General features: G+C 46.0%; 1 protein-coding gene across 4 annotated transcripts; it reads left to right on the top strand.

The window, feature by feature from the left end:
- Positions 1 to 40: 40 nt before the first annotated feature.
- Positions 41 to 20,276, top strand: ADAMTS13 (ADAM metallopeptidase with thrombospondin type 1 motif 13). 4 transcript variants are annotated; one of them, XM_063352914.1, is made up of 29 exons: positions 41 to 327; positions 646 to 712; positions 1,560 to 1,843; positions 2,043 to 2,184; positions 2,560 to 2,696; positions 3,449 to 3,532; positions 3,618 to 3,742; positions 4,536 to 4,682; positions 4,995 to 5,129; positions 5,672 to 5,822; positions 6,489 to 6,593; positions 7,068 to 7,219; positions 7,346 to 7,409; positions 7,953 to 8,079; positions 8,276 to 8,424; positions 9,782 to 9,902; positions 10,620 to 10,700; positions 10,979 to 11,160; positions 11,603 to 11,738; positions 13,478 to 13,607; positions 14,263 to 14,452; positions 15,165 to 15,282; positions 15,634 to 15,763; positions 16,596 to 16,800; positions 17,298 to 17,610; positions 17,990 to 18,136; positions 18,599 to 18,775; positions 19,111 to 19,295; positions 19,583 to 20,276. In XM_063352914.1, the coding sequence occupies exons 1-29, from the start codon at positions 187 to 189 to the stop codon at positions 19,739 to 19,741; spliced, it is 4,284 nt and encodes a 1,427-aa protein (XP_063208984.1). In that variant the 5' UTR covers positions 41 to 186; the 3' UTR covers positions 19,742 to 20,276. The 4 variants fall into 4 exon arrangements, with proteins under 4 accessions (XP_063208984.1, XP_063208985.1, XP_063208983.1 ...); XM_063352915.1 differs by having other exon boundaries at positions 2,557 to 2,696; positions 15,168 to 15,282; XM_063352913.1 differs by having other exon boundaries at positions 2,557 to 2,696.
- The last annotated feature ends 381 nt before the right edge of the window (positions 20,277 to 20,657 follow it).

The raw sequence follows: 20,657 nt of genomic DNA, 5'->3' as shown, positions 1-20,657 counted from the left end.
TCAGAGCTCGTTATTGCCGGCGCTCTTTGGCTGCAGTAAAGTTGCAAACATTGCGCAAAGCCTCCCTTCCTTCCAGCTGTTCCTGTGTTCTTCACAGGCCGTTCCCCCCCCGGCTGCCCCTCTCTGCAGAGGATCAGCTCCCCTGTTTGTTTAAACCCTGCACCCTTTTCCCTTCCGCTCCACGTGATGCCGTGGGCCAAACATCGCCTTCATCACCCCTGGGCCGGCGCTGGGCGAGACTCCTCCAGCATGATCGTCGTCAGCTTGACGATCCGGGCGCTCGTGATGCTCCCCTTGGGGTTCTGCTGGCCGTCAGCTTTCCAAGAGGTGAGTCTGACCTCCAGAAAACTCAGTTTCCAGGAAGCCTTTTGTATTTCTAGGAAAAAAAAAAAAAAAAAAGAAAAGAGACAACACAGTGTGTTCTAAGCCAAAATCCATCAAACCTCACTAATCAAGAAGATAAAGCTGTTTCCTCTGGGTGGCTGTTGCGCAGCCCATGCTTAGCGCAAAATAAAGCCATGAGAACTTGGCATCGGTACTTGTTGTTTGCTGGCGTTCCTTCCAGGTTAGGTTCAGTTAAGCGATAGTCTTGTATCCATTTGTTTTTCCTAAAAAAACGTAAAGCTATTCTTCTTCTTCTTGCAGAAATTTCTCAGCGCTTTGGATGCAGAAGATGTTTTCTCTTATTTTGGAACCAGCTCAGTGTCTGATGGTATGCAGGGCTCCTTCCTTGATTTTGGAACGCATCTGTCAGTTTATTTCTAATCCTGTACATTTGATAATGCTAAGAACATTTATTAATGAACCCAGATCTGACAAGCATTTAGCATTTCTGAGTCACATTACTCAGGGAGGCAATCCATGTTTCGGCATGAAAGCAGTTGAAGAACTGGGTCAGTATTTAAAGTCTGCCAAGGAGGTATGATAAATCTTTTTGCACATTTCTCCTGCGGTCCTCGTTCTCTGTATTGGTATTTTTCTATGAGATTAACATATTCAGGTCTGCTGAGGGGGTAGCTTTAGACTAAGAATAGCTTTAAGTGCACTTGATAATTTTTTTTTTTTTAAATAAACACATGGAAAGACTAATATTCTGGGTCTGGGTTGATGGTAGTTCAGAATAAAGATGCATTTTAAATTCTCAAATCCTGAAAGCAAGAATGTTGTCTACTTGTGTGTTCACCAAGTGCTCATCCCAGTGTCTCTGTCTGGATTATGATAATTCTCACTCAGTAATACTTAACGTCTGAGGAAGTGAAACTGTCTCAGCCTTTGTTAAGTGAACTGTTCTCCTTATCGAGAGAGGAAAAGCGCCAATAAATCAGGAGCCAGTTTCAAAGCTGTTATTTGTTCCCAAGCAGATTACCCTCGTTTTGGAATACATGAAAGCATAGAAGTTCTTTGTTGACCTGATCGATGTTGATGATGATCCTGAAAGGCCACAGTTGTCATTTGGAGAGTATTTTTTCCTGGGGAGATAGATCATTGCATTTGTTTTCTGTGTATCATTGTTTCTCATAACTGTTCCCCTTGTTCTGGTCTTGCTTCATTTCTTTCAGTGCCTGAGTTTGTTTTTGCTGAGCCAACTTGTCCTTGTAAAGAAGAACAGATTGGGCTGATGTCCTGTCGGATTCAACATTGCTCCCTTGAGGCCTGGGGGGAACTCTATGCCTTTGAATTTCGAGAGGACCATGCCCTCCTTTCCTCTTCTTTTGTGAGCAGTCAAGTGGTGAACTCTTCCTTTAGCTTACTGAAGCGCTTCTCAGGAAGCTGCTTTGCAGGTGGAGACCCACTGCAACCTCCCGGGGCCAAGTGTAGAGTCACTTACTGTGAAGGGCAGTTGGTGAGTATGGACTAAACTTATTCTTACAAGCGTGCATAACCTTTGTAGGTTTGCAGCTTGATGCACTAAACATGTGTGAACCATGCGTTTAATAAATCTGAGCATTGCAAAGGAGAAACAGGAAGGATATGGCACACGATTGTCCATTGATAGCAAATGTCTTTGGAATAACTCAGAGATGGAATTTCATCTCCTTTAGCAAGGAGTCGTTGTTGCAGATGAGGAAAAGATTCATATCAGGCCTGTCAGAAGCAAACATATGGCCCTGCTGAAGGACCTCAGCTTCTCCAGACCCCACGTTGTCTTCAGAAGTGCGGCAAGAGAGACAAATACAGCAAGAGGTAATGTACGTGGAGAGGAAGCCCGGCTTGTTCTGCTTGGAAAAGCTATCTCCTGGTAATGGGGTTGCTTGCATGGGCTCAAAGGAAAAATTTGTATCTGCAAATATATGAGTATACTTAAATATGTTTCTCTCCTCACTGAGGTGTAACTGGTGTGTTTTCATTTAGGTATTTGCTATTTTGGTATCATAGGTGTGTTATTAAGGATGCTGGCAGGCAAAAGAAACCAAGAGTAGTGGGAAACCTGAGCAAGCAACTGGAGGAGCTGTCTTCCAGCTGGATTATTCCAGTCTTTCAGGAAAAGGGAATGGATCTGTAGGACCTTTTATGTTGTCTTGCATTTTAAACTCTGTGTCCCTTTGTGCTGTTCAGCAGGGCGGTTTCCGTCTCGCCTGCAGAAGAGGGCTGAGGGAGCTGTCAAACATCTGGAGCTGATGGTCGTAGCAGGTCCAGATGTTTACTTGTACCACAAAGAGGACACAGAGCGATATATTCTCACCAACTTGAACATTGTGAGTAGCTTTCTGTTTGGGTTGCTGTCCCAGTGTGAGAGCTCACAGGCTGTGTCAGGGGCAGACGGGCCTCTCTGCCCTTTCAGAGGTGTTTGTGGTTACCTGCTGCTAGTACCAAGCGCTGCTTATGTGCAGGGTGTTCCCCTCTGGCACTGCCTGGCAGGCTTTCCCTTGTACAAGGAGCTGCACGAGGTAAAGTGGTTGTTAGAAGCTTTGGGGTTGTAGCCTTAAAGCCCATGTAGAAAACGTAGCTCTTTGTTGCATTACTAATATTCTTACATGCCAGATCCAGCAGCAAGAGTTTTATCACCAGAGCCTTCCTTGATCCAGTCCCTGTACCTTTTCAGATCCACTGAATTAATCTTACGTTTTACATGTCAATGTTTTATTTCTGTCACAGAATTTCTCTGTCTCCCTTTGCTATTATTAAGAATTTGTTTATGCATTCTCTGTGTGTGTATTGCAAAAAAGTCTTTAGCATACACTCTCCTACTCTATGAAACTGTTTTCCATGCAGATTTTTCTCTCCGCTTCAGTGTATCTGACAAGTGTATCAACAGTTCTCATCTGTTGACAGATTTATTTACATTTGTAGTGCATACTTTAATGTTGTACTTGCCAGTGATTTTACAGTTGCCCCTTGTGGTTACCAGGTGTGTCACCTTTGGCGTGAATGTAGCCCTGTTACTGGGAACAGGTAGTGGGGGTCACCGAGGTGCCTTCTTTATTGAATCCTTTCTGTCTCTTAACAGGGGGCAGAGCTGCTGAGAGATGCCTCGCTGGGTGCTCATTTCAGGGTTCATCTGATGCAAATGCTTGTTTTGAGAGAACCAGAGGTGAGCAGGGAGGCCTCTGTTCAAGTGTTGTCTAAGGGGTTGCTAAAAGCTGGATGAAATGCGCAAACATGTGCCTTCCTTCTAGGCAGAGGTAAACATCACAACAAATGTCACCTCCTCGCTGATCAGTGTTTGTGAGTGGAGCAAGAAGGTCAACCCCCAGAATGACTCTGACCCCCAGCACGCTGACATTGTCCTCTACGTCACCAGGTACCGAAGCTGCCCTGCCCTGGGAGGGGACCGGAGACAGGGCTGATGGTGTCCAGCTGTTAGCGCAGTGACAATGATTTGTACTGGGTCTTCCAGCAGTTGGGTATCACAGAGTCTTTGGAAATGGGTTGATTCTCCTGTTTGGGGTTCATTCTCCTGTCCTTAGTGTAACGCAGTTAGTCAGAGGTGCGGTTTCTTCAGTTTCGGAAGGAACAGGACTATTCCCCAAGCTCTGACCAGCCAGACTTGAGCGGACGTTGTGTGCTTCCAGAGCAGCACAGCCAAACCCACTGCAGCTTTTTGTGGGCAGAGAAGCGAACAGTAACTGGAAGTGAAAACCCATTGGTATTTTCTATGGAAGATTCTAATGCTACTCTGACTCAGACATTTTGTCTGACTTGCAGGCTCCTTGCTTTAAATTGCCTTGGCTAAATTTATCGAAGGCAAACTTTTATGAGTGTAATGGCTTTGTTTTGGTGCTCTTTCTTCAAAGAGATGATGATACTGCTCTGTCTTTTGCAAATAGGATTAGGTCATTTTATTCCGTTCTGCTTGTCTGGGTGATGGGGATTTTTTAATGTAGAATCACCACAAATTTTGAATAGTGGGCACTCATGGGACCCTACTGCTACAGTCTTACCCCAGGGAGCTCCGTGTGGCAAAAGACATGTTAGGTAGCTGGCAAAGTTAGGTCAGGAAAGTGCAAATAAATTCAGTTGAACGTCTGGACCTGACTTTATTAGCTGCAGTGGTTCTTTGCGTTTTCTTCTGTTATCTGTCTCACTTATGTTAGGTTTGACTTGGAGTTACCTGATGGGAACAAGGAGCTACGTGGAGTGACTCAGTTAGGTGGAGTCTGCTCCTCCTTCTGGAGCTGTGTTATTACCCAGGACACTGGCTTTGACCTTGGAGTCACCATAGCCCATGAGATTGGGCACAGGTCAGTAAGAAAGCCCCAGAGCAGCCCATTATGTTTTACTCGGGTAAAAACATTCCCCAGTTTAAAGGATCTCGTGACATAACAGGGGGCTTTCCATAGATTATGCAAAACTTTTGGAAAGAGTTCCTTGCATTTCTTGCATTCTTGCATGCTCTATGACAATTAGAAACTGCAAAGAGGAGAGAAAACCTTTGTGACAACGGTAGAAGGGAAGGCTGCAGAAGGGGCTCAGCCCTTGCTTAGAGAAAAGAGGCTCTGAGGGACCCCGGCCTCTGGGTTTCTTCTCAGGGCACTGTGCTGCTTCTGTTACAGTCTTGGAATTCCCCACGATGGCGAGGGGAATGGGTGCAGCAGCAGCGGTTACATCATGGGTTCAGCAGGAAACCACAACAGCATCGACCTCTCCTGGTCACAGTGCAGCCGAGAAGAGTTCCTGGCCTTTGTCAGGTAGGGGAATGGTCCAGTTCTGTGCGCCCCTGTGGGAGAGGTTCCCTGTGCTGGGGGCTTAGGAGAGAGCAGGGAAAGGCAATAAAATAGGACAGTCTTGGAAAATGAGGAACTGTGAAAAACTTGGGGTTTGTTTATTTCTTATCACTTGTGTCTGTTGCTGAGGTTAAACTCAGTTTTTGCTTCAAGTAACTGGAAATCACAGAGTAACATGCCTGTGCTGTGTTGGACTTCTCAGACACTAGCTCAGCCTGGAAATTTTATTTAAAATGTCAGAGCATCTAGGTTTAAACACGCATTGCGGGCTGTGAGCTGGCTGGGTGAGGAACAGGCATGAGTTTCTGTTTTAACTTCAGCAGCAGGGAACTGTGAGCATCTCCAGGCAGCTGCTGCAGCTAAATCCATCACAGCCCACAGTAAGCATGTGTTGTCTGGGAAAGCAACAGCCAACTCCCAGAATGAAACTCAGCACAAGTTTGCAAACATGTCATTGTCCTTACTGCCCACAGCTGGGAAAGTGATATTTCTTATGTTTCTATCAGCACAGGCCAAACAAACTGCTTAAATGACCTGCCGGACATGGACAGCAGCATCCCTGGATGGAAGCCTGGCTTGTACTATGGAGCAGATGAGCAATGTAAAATAGCCTTTGGGAGTGTTGCCACAGCATGCACCTTTGCTGACAGCAATGTTGTAGGTAGAAAGTTGGTCTGTCTTGCTAGGGGCAGCAGGGAAATGTTCTGGAACTGAGATTCAGGAAGAGGGAGCTGGGAATGTTTTTACTGTAAAGGGATGGAAGGTGCTTTCCTGACACAGATTTCTTGGCAAAAAACAAACCTTTGAAAGGATTTTAAAATGCTTCCCTCTCTCCATCAACTCCTTCATCCACATAAGTCTCCTTTAAGGTTTGCACAGTGCCCAGAGCCTTCTGTCCGAACAGGGGCCTGGTGGCACTAGTGCTGGGTACACCGACTCAGGGCCCTGTCTTAGGGAGCTTTTGTTCATGGAATTCCTTCAGCTTCCCTGCCACTGCCCAAGTCCCCATGTCTGAGCAATGCAGCATGGCTAATAGCTGCCATCTGGACATGTTTTGTTAATGAGGAAGCACTAAGGTGGGTGAAAATTTAATTGCTTCAGTTGATCATCTCCTAGTATTACAGCTGGCAGTGATGGTCTTTTGACATGCCCACAACTTTCGCCCAATAGCAGGAGAAATGGAGGAACTTGCTTGCTTTGTTGGGTAGCTGTGGGAAACCAAACATCTGGGACAGGCACCATTTAAACGGAGCAGCTTTTGGGACTGCTGTGTTGATGAGCCTGAGTGACTCCCCGAACTCCCTGATTTTCTTGTCGCACCAGGACATATGTGAAGTTCTCTCATGCCATGTACAACCAGGAGACAAATCCAGCTGTACTCGGCTTCTTGTCCCCCTCTTGGATGGTACTGAGTGTGGAATCAATAAGGTAAGGAGGCTGCTGATCTGATGGTCAGAAGTGGGTGTGGGTGCTGTGGAGCTCATTAGAGAGCAAGACATTGGTGGTGGCTGGAAGGTACGTGGCACTCCCTGCCTTGGCCAGGGAGCTAAGGCCGGGCACTCCGGTCACAAACTAGTACCAGCCGATCTTGCTGTTTCCACCTTGTCTGTATCTCTGGAGTTACTTTGCGGGTCTATAGCCTCACATCTGAGCTCTCCTCCAGGGCTTTGCTTTCTACTTGAAATGGCCTCTCAGGTCGTTGTTTTAATCCCAACCTCACGTTAGACTGTAATTAGGAAGGAGACTCTTCTAGCCTTTTGAGAGAAGGTGCCTCATTCATCTTGCGATTCTGTTAACAGCAACTGCAAAAAGATGGGGAGTTGTGTCACCCTTGTGGATCCCAGCCAGCCCTGCTGGCTTCACTGTGGTGCTGCTGCCGATTTTGTATATTCTTGGTCTTAGTGGTGCTCCAAGGGACAGTGCAGCTCTCTGGAAGAACTGAACCCAATGGCTGTAGTCCATGGGCAGTGGTCTGGCTGGAGCCCCTTCTCCTCCTGCTCTCGCAGCTGCGGAGGTGGAGTCGTGATAAGGCAGCGGTTCTGTAACAACCCCAGGTACGAGGCGGGGAGCTGGGCGTTTGCAGTGCCTCTTGGCCGACTCAGGGCCACAGGGTCTGAGTCTTGCTCTTTGCTTGGGACAAACCCGCCTCTATTGAGGAGTACTTTTCCTGTCATTTCCAGGCCTGCTTTTGGGGGACAGGAATGCCGTGGCACCAGCATCCAAGTGGAGATGTGCAATACTCAGGTAATGGAGCTGATTGCATCTTCTAAGCTTTTTTCTTAATGCCATTTGACCCTTTGAGAGCTGTATGGTTTTGGGACTTACTTCTCACAGCTGATTGCTGTGGGAAGGAGGACTAAAGATTTGTATTACAGCCGCCAGCTGTCTGACAACAGGAGGGATATTTGTTCCACTGTGTCTGAAGACAGCAGTATTATTTAATGGCATTGTTCACATGTAATCAAGCGTTTTTTCTATGCCTTCATAGCAGGAGAGACACTGAGAAAACAGTGACTCACTTAATGATAGTTTTCTTCAGAGGGACATTCTTATATTGTTCCTGTTTTTCTTATCCGTTTATTTTGTATAAATAGCAAAGATATCAGCTTCCAAACACAATTCTCTGCATATCCCGCAGCCTCCCTTTGAAGAGGTTTTCTTTATTTGCAGTTGTTTTGGTGTTTTACTTACCAGCTCTCTGCCCTTAGCTAGTGGGTAAAATGCTGTTTGGGATTCTGTGCTCAGTCACTTCCTTTCGTTACCCATACGATTCTCTCGGGGATGTAGGCCTGTTTGATGACCCAGCAGGACTTCATGGATGAACAATGTGCAGCAACAAATCTAAAGCCACTGTATCTCACTGTAGAAGCACCATCCTTTTATACCTGGGCTTCTGCTGTTGGCTTTGCCAAAGGTAAGGAAAGACTGAGAAACTGTGGTTTCTTTGTGAAGGGGAGCGCTCACGGACCTGTCCGTACTGTGAAGTCAAAAGGGCGTTTCGTTGATTGTTTTAGTTTTCCCGTGGAACCTGGATACCCTTTCCGTTACTTGATGGTCAGCCACGTGCCTTTGTGGAAGAGTGACTCCTTTCTTCTGTCTGCCTCCTCTAGGGGACATGCTGTGCAAGCACATGTGCAGGGCCCTTGGAAACGAATTCATGGTAAGCCGCGAAGACAGTTTCGTAGATGGAACCAGATGCGAGCAGGATGACTCTGAGCACCGTGGGGCTTTCAGTCTGTGTGTAATGGGAAGCTGCAGAGTAAGTGACTGGGGAATCCCCGTGAACCTCTGAGGTGTAATCTGCACCAAAGGGGTCAGTTTACTAGGAGCAGGGGAAAAAACCCCAGTGTCCCAAACAACAGATCGAGCTCTTCTTAAATGAAGAGAGTTTTGTTCTTAGCTTATTGGATGGACTCTAACAATCTACTCTTCTATCTGTGCATCCAATGCCCTCTAGATAAGGCATTCTGCTAATTATGCAGTAAGTACGTAAGGCTATTCATCTTTAATCCCAGAAGCAATTGGTTTGTGCAGTGGTTGAGGATACTTCATTAGCTGTTCAGTTTGCGTGGTATAAATAACCCTATAAAATGCCGACCCTGTTGGAGAAAAGTTACATGATTGGAACATACAGGTCAGTGGCAAAATGAGGAGTAAAACCTGGGAATCGTAAGTCAACAAATTGATTGTTGCGGTATCGCTAATCAAAACTGAAGTTAACTTTTCCCCCCTCTGGATTGGACATGAGAAAGGCATTCTTTCATGATGAACTTGAACATAACTCCCCCGCGCTGTCTGCATTTTAGTAACTGCTCGATGCTGCCCTGGTTGTATGTTTTCTGTTGTTTCTTTACATTCCCAGAATACACTTTTAACGTTTTATGTTTTTCTCATTATCCTCGTGTTCACAATGTTTCGTAATGCGTTTCCACCTAATGAACAGCAGAGGGTGTAGGCATAATCTATTCTGATTTCTGCTGTTCTATTGGCGACAGTGATAAATATGTATGTTACGGCAGCATCCAAAGCTTGGGATCCGTTCCTCTAGCATAAATTCAGCAGTTGCACGTGTTCTGCTGCTAAGCCTGCTGAGATCCTCCTGTAGCTTTGTGTAAATTAGTCTTGTTCATGGGAATGAGGGTAGAATCTCTTTTCTGAGCTCCGTGGGATTGAAGGCCAGGCTGGAGGATGTGAGCTAGATTTGGGTTTGCGGGTTGGGGAGCTAATGATTCCTTTAGAACCTGCCATTCATGTTTACAGTTCTCCTGGGCTTTTTTTCCCCCCCTGCACCTCCAGAAAGAGTTCATAGAAGAGAGGGAGTGCAGAGCCTTTGTTTTAGGCCACAGGAGAAATCTTTCTGGGCTACTTCATATGGGAAGGAAAATGTCACACAATTAATGAAACTTGTGCTCTCAGCTAAGACTTTCCAGTCCCTGGCCTTGCATACTGCTGTACAGCGGTAGATCTAGGCACAAATGAATCTCTGTCCGTGTTGGCTTCTTAAACTCGAATTACAAATGAAAAAGGCAGTTTCAGGAATTCAGGCAATGTTGCTTTCATTCACTTATTTTCTTCTCAGAATAGGCAAATCTTGACAAACTCTCCCCTTTGCTCAGGCTTTCGGGTGTGATGGCCAGATGGACTCCAAGAAAATAATGGACTCTTGCAAGGTGTGTGGGGGTGATAATACCACTTGCACCAAAGTGAGTGGATCTTACACAGAAGGAAAAGCTAAAGGTGTGTAGTCCTTACCCTCAGGCACAATGTCATGGTGCTGTTTGTAGGATACATACTTGTGTTAATGTTCAGTGTTCATAATCTTCTGTATGTGACTTCTTGTTTCTGGTTCTGCTTGATTTTATTTTATGGAGGATATGGTGGTGGAGTTTGGGGAGTCAACAGAGAAGACAGCTAAGATCTGCAGCAGGGAGGTAGCTGTTGTGTAGGCAGAGGGACTTTTTTGGTCATAGTTCTTCCCTGGACATGGACCAGAAATGTGGCCGTCTGGGAAATCCAGCAAAGTACTGGGAGCTGGAAGCTGTATCAGATGCTTCATGAGATGTTAAACATCCATTTGGTAACTGATCTGGCTCTTGCAGTAACACATACAGATATTAGCAGAGAACATAAAAAGAACAAAAGAAAAATGAGAACGGGACGCAGAATTCAGTTCAGTTTTGTTTGCTGTGTTCACCAGCCCTGTGTTCAAGCCAAGCTGATAGAGCTAAGGTGAGTGTGAATTTCGCCTGCTGGCCATCGCTGTTGTATCCTTATTTTTTTTACATTAGTTATATAACCCCTGTCTGCAATTAAACCAGTGCTGCCTGCAAGGCTTGTCCTCCAATGGATGGCATGCTAGTAAGGTAAAGAGGGGTTGATCGGTAATCCCCAGCCTTTTTAACAGAGGTACAGTAATGGAAGGCAACCATATCTTCTTTCTTTCCATCCTTCCAGAGTACGTTACATTTCTCTCCCTGCCTTATAATACCACCTTGGTCCATGTTACCAATCGGAGACCGCTCTTCACGCATTTGGGTGAGTTGGATGAAAAGGAGAGGAGGGACTTACAGGCAGGGCTGAAAAAAACCTGTAAAAACACGAAAATGGAATTCAGGAGGAAAGTTCTCGATGACACAACTTGTTTCTTCTCAGTCACTTGTTTCTTCTCAACTTGTCACTTCTCAGTGAGAAGTGGTAGAAGCCATGCTCTTTGGGAAGCCCGACTTAGATCAAACTGGTTTTTAGCAAATGGGCAGTCTGTAGTTGCCAGCACGAGGCGATCCTTAACCTCACTGTTACTTTTGCTCCTCTAGCTGTGAAGGTTAAAGGAGTATATGTGGTTGCTGGAAAAGGAAAAATATCGCTGAATGTCACCTATCCGTCAGTTCTGGAGGACAGCCAGATCAAATACAAAGTGCTTCTCACCAAGGACAACCTGCCAAGCCTGGAGGAAGTCCATGTGGATGGACCGACACAAGAAGAAATTGAAATACAGGTAAATTAGAATAGCAGAGTTGGAAAGGGGTCAGTCAGAACTGGCCGGGCTGAGTTTGTGTAGCTCTGCTGCGGTGCAGAATCGAGGTGTAGTACGCGTCATGTCCAAGGCCAGCGGAGGTGGTGCTAACTAAGAGTGATGGCGTTGCTCTTCTTGGGAAAGGTTGAGGATTGGCTGCCTGTAGGCTTTCTGCAGGTCTGGCGGATGGTTGTGTGGGGAGAAGCAGGCCGAGTTAAACCTTTTACTTGGGCTGCTCTTTTTTTCAGTGTCCCGTCCACAGAATTCACAGAGTGAGTGCCCTGACTGCATCTGGCAAGAACTGAGAGTCATAGTATTGAGGCTCAGGATTGGATGGAAAAGGGGGACTACTTTCTCCTGTCTCCATCCTGAGAAGTAAGTCTGAGTTGATTGGTGCATTGACCACAACTTTTTCTTTCACCAGGTCTATCGAACGTATGCAAAAGAATATGGCAATGCCACCAACCCAGACATCACCTTCAGCTATTTTGTCCCCAAAGAGAATCTGACTTATATGTGGATTCCTCAGCAGGGGCCATGTTCAGTGACCTGTGGGGAAGGTGAGACAGCAGTACTCAATCTTTACTTTTTACGGAGTAAAAGTAGGGCAGACTTCTAGTTTGGCTGGCTGGTAGTCACCTAGATCTTACTCCATGGGCTCTCGTGGAGAGAGCCGTTTCTTTCTTCCCGACTGAAAGAAAAGTGACATCAGTGATAGACACTTCGTTAGAACTTATTAAACAACTGAACTGAACTTAAAAGCAAATTGCAGAAAGTGAGCTGCAGTTGCCAGTGTTAAACTGAACCAAAGAAGAGAGTGGTACAGCTTTTGAATTGAATTAGCAAGTCAGCAAATGAGACGAATCATCAAAATGATAGTGAAAATGTTTGATTGTGAAGAGGATTTTTAAATAGGTTTTAACCAAACTTTTGGTTTTAAGACTAAATAATTTTCTCAGATCTTTCGAAGTTATTGAAGACTGTAATTTGAAGTTGGCTAAACATCAAAAGTCTCAGACCAGAGTGGTATCTAGTGTCTGACTAAAGCCTCAGAGCTAATTATGAAACTTCCTTCTTAGAATTCTATTCCTGTGCTGTGGCTAATCCTTTCTGTCTCCCTGAAGAAATCATAATGCAGATTGTAACAGATCACTCTGGTAGACAGCCTGACATCTTGTTTACCAGACAGTACAGATGACACTGGCAAGCCTTGCAAGATTTTTGTGACAAGGATTTAGAAAATGCATTAATGAATACTTACGGAAGTCAATCTATAGGACTGGTTATGTCTGGAGAGCTTTTCTCCAGCAGGTTCCCCAGGTGAACTGATGGCTGAAACCCTGAAGTAAGGAGCTCAAAATGCTCTAGGGCTTCCCAGCTAATGCGGTCACAAACAAGAAAATGAAAGCTGGGACTTAAAATAACAGAAAGTTGAGGATCCAAGTTGAAATGGCATCTTGAGAGCTGAAAGTGATGCTCAGGCCCTCCTTACCAATGGAGGTTATTCGAAACCCAGGAGGGTAGTGAAAAGATAACGTTGCTGATTGATTCTTGACATGTGCTTCTCAGGGTCACGCTCTTTGAGATTCAGGAATGCCTGTCTCTCTGTGTGGGTAGCTCAGTCACTGCGACTCTTTACGGCTTTACTTGTAACTTTTTAGAGTTTGGATTTTTACCTACTTAACCTGTTAAGTTCAGTATTGTTAAAAATCTTGTTTATAGCTGTAGTTTATGAATATTTCATTTTTTGCATGCCACAGGCGATGCAAGCCTGCAGTTTCTCTCCCAGTACCTCTAGTCTAGTTCTGGAAGTTGGTGATCACTTTGAGGACGTGGGCACGGTGCTGTCTGGGTACAAAGGCTCCGTGATGTTATTACATGATTAGTTCTACTGAATGTCATTTGAAAATGGCTCGCTGCTAGAGCTTATTTTCAGCAACCTGTCCCTCATCAGTCAGACATCAAGATCATTAGAAGTAATTTGGACCAAATTATGATTGATATGCTTGTTCTAGCAAATGGCCAGTTTAGAGCAGTCTTTCCATTTTGGCAGTGGATTATCCATCAAACTTCTCATCTTCTGGGGTGTTCATCTTGGAAAGTCACTTTAGAACTCTTGAGGAAAAGTTATACCAGAGAGAAGGTGCTTCTGTGTTTATAGAAAGTCTGTATTCCCAAATACGCCGTTTTCCTAGACAGGTGATTTGAGTAAAGCGATATTACTGCATCGGCCTAGCGTAACAGAGGTGAGCTGTTCGCTTTGTTGATGACTTCCTTTCCTTTTCCTTTTGTATCCCAGGGACACGACCAGTGAATCATGTGTGCTTTGACCAGACAAAGAATGAAACAACAGAAGATGAATGGTGTCTGGGGCTCCCACAGCCCCTTTCGGGGCACAAGCCCTGTGCCATGGAGCCATGCCTGTACAGGTTGGTGTTCCTGGAAGCTCAGTTGAATTCTTGCTTCGCGTGTCCTTTCTCTGGCAGCTAACCCCGTCTCTGCAGTCTCATTTGCACTGCGCAAGGTGAAAAAAAAGGAGAGGTATGACGTAGTTTCTTCCTAATTATAATGGCTTAGTGGATCCCAAGCCATGTTCTGTCTTTCCTGGTCGCATAAGGTAATTGAGATGTCAGCTGAATGAACGGGAGATAGTCCTTCCAATATTCTACAGTAGTCTGCTGAATGAAGATACTTTGAGGGCATGGCCAGAAGATGTCTGCTCACATTCTTTCCAAGATTGCGCCATCAAAGATTTGATCTTACTCTGGAGGAGACCCTTGTGTTAATTAGTCTGGAAAGAGAACCAAGAGCCAAACCTGCCCAGGCATTGATCTCATAGACATTTTAGTGTTTAATAAAAAGTGATTACACTGTAAATTATAGCTCCTTAGCTTTTAGCCCGAGAGAGCTGTCATTGCAAGGACTTACAATTCCAGCAGTTGTCCTCTCAATCACATCCAGATAAGGCTCTTGAAGTGGAGAAGCTGAATACTCTGTATGACCCAATTCTGTGATCAGTGGCATGAGTAATAAACCTCCATGATCCAGATGAGAAATAGGGTGATACAATTACTTCCTGTTTAGGTGGAAGGTGTCTCAGGTAGATGAATGCTCTGCTGTCTGTGGAACTGGAGTTGCCCAGCAGAATCTGACCTGTGTTCAGTTTCGTGATGGATTGGAGACTGCTGTGGATGACAGCTTGTGTCCAGCAGAAGAAAAACCTCTCTCCGTTGTGCCGTGTGTGGTTAACATCTGCCCTTTGGGCTGGGACAAAGTGAGTTTATTGGCTTGGCTTATTTCGGAAGTCTCACTGGGAGCTTTCCATTTGTGATCCACAGGAGGCTACCAGTAGGAAGAACCACCTTATTACTGGAGTCTGGGAGGGTGGTTTACACCAAGGATGTCTGCTCAGTTAAAGGTTCTTCCTGTCATTTTAGACAGCTATTTCCCTCTTAATTTATGCTGCTGGATTCATCAATTCATAGTGGTGGTTTGTGTAGGGCAGCTGTTGACTATGTTTCTTCATTTCTCCTCGCAAAGTCCAACAAAACCAGAAACAGAAATAACCCCTGGTCTACTGGGAGATGCCTCACTGGCAAACAGAGAGGTTCTGACATGGTGGGGAGGATTGCTAGCAGGGAAAAGGGCTTCTCAGCTCAGGATCACTGGTGCAATTCCGTACTGGGGAGCCACTGCCAGGTTTACATTTAGAGGTGGGGAAGATACTGCTTTAGGCATCTCCAGTCTCAGGTATCTCTCTTCAGGTAGTGTGAATTAGACAGGGTTTGGCTGTTGGATGTCCTTAGCTATTCGTGGTACTTATATGTTCTGCAAAAATGGAGAAAGTGCTTAAATGTGCCTCTGTCTTCAGTGACAGCAAATATCTTGTAGGCTTGATCTGGAAGTATCCTCTGCCTTCATTAGATCGGGACCAGTGTGGAAAGCAGGTGCCAATGTCAGTCTGGGTCTTTTTGCTCTGTTCTGAGGAGGAAGATGCACACTTACTTCAGACTTCGGAGTCACTTGGGCATATCCAACTGGAAAATCAGACCGTGTATGTCTGGACCCCTGTAGCTGGAGAGTGTTCCGTCTCCTGTGGTAGAGGTGAGATCCTGCAGTGCTGCAGGGAAATGTTACTTGGCTGTAGGTGTGAGCTCAGTGCCTAGGAACCTCAGGAACCTGGTCTCTTCCCCCTACAGTTCTAAGTGCATGTGTAGCTGTGCCCACAATTTTTTTGAGTCTGGAAGCGGCAAGGGAGTTTGTCTCAGAGAGGGAATAGTTTAGGGAGCTGGCTGGCTGCTGCTTTGTTTCAGAGTTGGGGGGATGAGTGCAATAAGTGTGCCTGGGGCTTGGGCAAGGTTGACTTGTTTTGTGCACGCAGATGTGACTGACACTCCTTGGCTTATTTTCAAGCCTTGCGTGCATGCCATGCAGTAAGATCACTTTGCTTTCTAGGTAAGACTCAGCTACAGTATGTGTGTGTGGCTTTTGACACCAAAGAAGAAACCCAAGAAGAAAACTGTCATCCAGTGCCGAAGCCGGAGAGCAGGATGGAAGTCTGTGATCTCAGTCCCTGCCCACCAAGGTAAAGCAGTTACCAGGAGACAACGAACCAGTGAGAGGTCTTCCCTTCCTCTCTCTGTCTCCAGGGACACGGCAAAGTAAGGGTCAGGCTACTCTGAGGATGTTATCTTCCTCTCCCCTGCTTGGAAAGCACGGCCAGCTGCAAAAACAGTAACACTGATCCATACTCAGCAAATTAATTGAGAGTCTTTCCTGGGCTGGTATATTCTTAGGCAGAAGTAAGTGAAGTCTTTGGAGTTTGAGTCCAAGGAAAAACTGAAAACCTCTTGATCCCATATTGCCCCAAATCCATAACTGCAAAAGATGGTGACACATTTGCCCTGTTGTCTGTGAACATGTATGGTGTGATCTAGGATATGGCTCAGGGTTGATAAATTTGCTGTGGAACTGGGAAGCCACTGGCATCTGAACGTTCTTTGTGTGCTACAGGATGCCATTCCCAGGGTGAAATACCCCGGGTCGGTTTCTGATCTGACTGTTCAGTGGTGTGTGTTTTGGAGGGAGATAAGATTGTTTTTGCAGTTAAGCCTGTGTATGTCACCCTGGGGAAGACTGTAATGGACGCAGAGTAAGAATCAATGTATTTTTGGAGTCTGTGGGCTTATGCAAAATGTGAGTGCCCTCTGTTTGTGTCCAACTCCAAAGCTGCTCCAGCCTTGTTTCGAAGGCTGCCTTGTAAGTGCCATAGGCAGCAAAGCGTGTGAGTCGGAGGGGTGAAGAAAGCTGCTGAGAAGCAGAAGGGGGAAGGATGCAGTGCATTTTCTACAGTGAGAGATAGTAGAGGGTGGGGATTCATCACTAACTTAATTTTTCTCCTCCATGTCCTCTGTCAGATGGAAGGTAACTCCATCTGGCCCCTGCTCCTCCAGCTGTGGGCTTGGCTTAGCTGTTCAGCTGGTCACCTGCGTGCAGATTCACCAAGGCAAGGAGATTCTGCTGGAGGAGCGTTTGTGTCCTGTGGCAGAGAAGCCCCTTACCAGCGTCCCCTGTGTCATCCGAATGTGCTCTTATGAATGGAGCTTCAGTGAGTGGACAGAGGTATCTGCTCCTGTTCAGATGCAGCATTTGGTGTCTAGTGCAGCAGGCTTATAGCCGTCCGCTTGCCTAAAGCACGTGGTGAAGAAATACCACTTCTGCCTTGTGTGTTTACTTCCCACAGAAATGCTAAACTGTTTCTAGGGATGTTTTCCACCCTTTCCACTGCCCTGTGTTTAGAAGCCATAGGTTTGCTTCCCATGTTTCTCGGGTTTTGGCTGCAGTTTAAAAATGGTCTTTGGCATGTTTTCTTCTGGAATGCCTATCTTTGTAATTTTTGGGAAGTGGTTCTGCAATTCAGAGATATAGTTTGGAAGATCCCATGGGAGGCGGGCCATCTTACAGCCGATGAAACCAGACCACTGAAAGGGCAAGTGATAGGACACCATCGGTGAACAAAAGATCAGCCCCTCAGATCATGCCTGAGCCAATAAGTGTATTTATTTCTAAATACCAACTGAAACACATGTATAAAGGCCTGTGGGTTTCTTCCTCTGCAGTGTTCAACTTCGTGTGGGAATGGCATTCAGACCCGGCAGGATTTCTGCCTCAACCCGCTAACCCGTAAGCACGTGAACCCCATCTTCTGCAGGCACTTCCCCAAGGCCATTGTGGTACGTGGCTGCTCGGCAGGGCCCTGTCCCGAGCAGGCACTGGGGACCGGGTCCCATGGAGCAGAACTGCAGACAGTGACACCAGCCGCACATCTGACGGCAGCTGCAGCCGCCAAAGAGGCGAGATACAGGGACCTGGATCTCCCACTGTCTGCTGTGCCAGCTGTGACTCAGGAACAGGCAAAGGAGACCAGTGGAGGTGAGGAGGACACTTCCAAAAGGTAGAGATGGGTGCTTACTGCATGCAGCTGGATTGTGGTGACCCTCCTGCCATTCAGGGACAGGAGCGTGGGAGGGAATACTTCTGGTTAGGGGGGACAACATGCTGCTGCTTCCAGCATGCCATGAGCTGTCCATGTTCTCTGAGCTAGGAATAATGACTCCCTTCCCTGGGCGTCCCAAAGTTCTTCTGACTTGGGACCCCTTGGGACAGCAGCTGACTCTTCCTGTGCTTTACCTGGAAGGTGGGCACGCTGTTGGCATTTGTCTGTTCACGGTGCCAGTAGGGAAATGGGAACTGTGTTTCAGCAACTCTCCTTCCTTCTGGATGTGCTTCTCATCTGTCTCTTGTTGTACAGGTGTCTGTGGAAACCTCTTTCTTAACGCCACTGGGGTCATCAACATGACAGGTGTAGAGAGCAGCGACTGCACTGTGGCCATCGGACGTCCTCTCGGGGAGGAGATCACAGTCAGCGTCCTGCAGAGCTCCCTCAACTGCAGCGCAGGTACTGCCCAGGGATTTCCTTTTGGGAAACCTGCAGCTCATTTGCCCGTGTGCTTTTGGTGCCCTGAATGGTTCTCGCTGCTTTGAAGCCTGTGTAATCTCTGAAACCATTTTACAAGATTTTCTGTCCCAGCAAGTCTTTGCCAGACAGGACTAAATGAAGGTGATGCCTTTCCTCCCCCTGTATAATGGTTTCTACCTGTTTTGTTGATAGATATTGGATGAAAGGAGTTTATGGGTTTAAAGAAGCTGATTGCTTTGGCCTGTTATAAACTCTCTCTGTAATATACCCTCTTGCTGGAATCGGTACAGTTAGATTAGTTAACTGGGCTGTTTTCATGATGGATTTTGATAAGATAGGGACAAGATGCAGAAATTACTTGATTCCAGACCTATGTAAAATAGGTTCCAGCCTTTTACTTAAAGTAAAAGTGTTTCTAGTCCCGGTGCTCATCCATTCCAGGTGAGGTAGTGCTGTTTTCCGGGCGAATGATGTGGCGGACAGGCTGCAGGAAGCTCCCTTTGTCACTGATAAATTCCAGAACGAATACACTGATTGTGAAACAGCGCGTTTTGGTGCCAGGAAATGGAGTCATTCTTCAGTACAACAGCAGAACTGCAACTAAAAAATATTACCAAGGTACCCTACTGAAAGCTTTGCTATTGCTTTAGATTAAGGCGCTCGTGACAATGCCCGCAGAATTCCACGGATCATGGCTGCCTGTGGAAATCTATGGAAACCTTGACTCATCCTTAGCATCTAATAAGCCCCTTCTTGAGGACTGTTGGAATTACTTGTGGATTACCCCTCTGTTTTAAAGGCAAGCCCTCTGCAGGTGTTTGCTGATGCTTGGAGGTTCCCAGATGAAAATCCTTAGAGAAACTTTTCTGCCTGTGTTTAATTTAAGTGATTTCTTTCTTGGAGATGCTGATTCTCTAAATCATTCTCTTTTCTGCTCCCTTTCCTCCTCTCAGACTGTGACAAGCAGCTGTTTGGTCCCCAAGGTGAAATAGAGAATCCTGTACAATTGCCCGATCAAAGGGAAGAAGTAGTTTGTCGGACCTTCATCAACGTGGCCCCGCGGCATCGCATAGCTATCCGCGCCCTATCTATTGACCTGGGCAATGAGAGCAACCACACGCATTTTAATTACGTCCTGGTGAGTCAGAAACCTAAAGGGGTTAGTTTCCATGGGTATGAACCCATCTCCTCCTTAGACGTTTCCATCCAGATGCAAAGTTCAGTCACAAATCCTGGAGGGTCAGACTCTGATCTCTGTTTTGTAAATGTAGACGTGAACGAGCGCTCCTGATGTCTGCTGTATTTATTCTGACCTTTGTGTAGGGCAGCTTTTCCCCGAGTGACTGATTTGCCAGCCCCCAGTATTTTGTGGGTACTTAACTTGCAGGCTGCTAGGATGTAATGGTTTGATCTTGCCTTATGCAGGTCCGTGATGTAAGCACCATGAAGACAATGGTGTTCCGTGGGAAACAACAATTCTTCTGGCAATCAACAGGAAGCCAAGCTGAAATTGAATTTCATGAAAACGTTAAGGATCGCCGAAACAGTTTCTGGGCTGAATATCATGCTGTTGAGCCCAAATAAAAGGGTCCAGGGCCACTGTGCTGAGAGGGCCTTGATCCAGTTAGTCACTGGTGTCTGTTCGAGTCATTTAATCTTTTTGCAACTGCCTCCCCATCTACTGAGTAAGAACAATAATACCTACTGATTCCTTTGGGATCTCAGTTAATAGCTATAAAGGTTACGCAAAAGACATGTAACTACGAAATATTTAGCAAATGGTCCTCATACGGATTTTCTGTCTGCGTTGATTGGTATTAATGCCGTTTACATGTCTGCAGTTAGTGACTTGGGTGCTGAAGTCTCAGGGTCCTGCTTCTGTCGTACTCTGTGACCTTTTAGGATAGTAATTTGATTTCCGAGTGGCTCAGTGCTCCATCACAAACCTCTGTACACCTCTGGTGACAGCTGGTTTTGTATGGGAGGACTAAGTGACATCCGGAGGTCCCTCCCCAGCTACCCCTTCTGTGGTTCTACTATCATATAAGTGTCAGTGATACCAGTACTACTTTTCTATGGGAAAATAAAATAATTCTGTCTCTTACGTCTTGGCACCAAACCCGTCATTATTTACTTAGATAAGAACAGTAGCTGTGCTATTAATCGGCTTGTATCTTCATCTCACAGGAACTGTGCACTGAGAGATTGTCGAAACTGCATGATACAAGTTGTAGCGGGAAGAAATATTTTACAGCGGTCGCAAATATTCACTCAAGTTTGATTTAAATACGTTTAAAAGTTGTTTTTATTTAATAACTTGAACACTGGACCATGCTTTGGTCCAAATCTGTCATCCTCCTCAAAATCACAATGTACTGCTTTAGGGGCTATTCCGCACCTGGAGCCGGGCTGGACGCGCCTGCCCTCGCTCGTCACGCTGGATGCAGTAAGTGGTTCTGCCTGGGCAGTTTTAACCTTGCTTCTGCTTTCTTTCATTTGA

The sequence above is a fragment of the Chroicocephalus ridibundus genome, chromosome 15, assembly GCF_963924245.1.
Source record: "Chroicocephalus ridibundus chromosome 15, bChrRid1.1, whole genome shotgun sequence".
Classification (NCBI taxonomy): Eukaryota; Metazoa; Chordata; class Aves; order Charadriiformes; family Laridae; genus Chroicocephalus; species Chroicocephalus ridibundus.
This window is presented reverse-complemented; position numbering and strand designations above follow the sequence as displayed.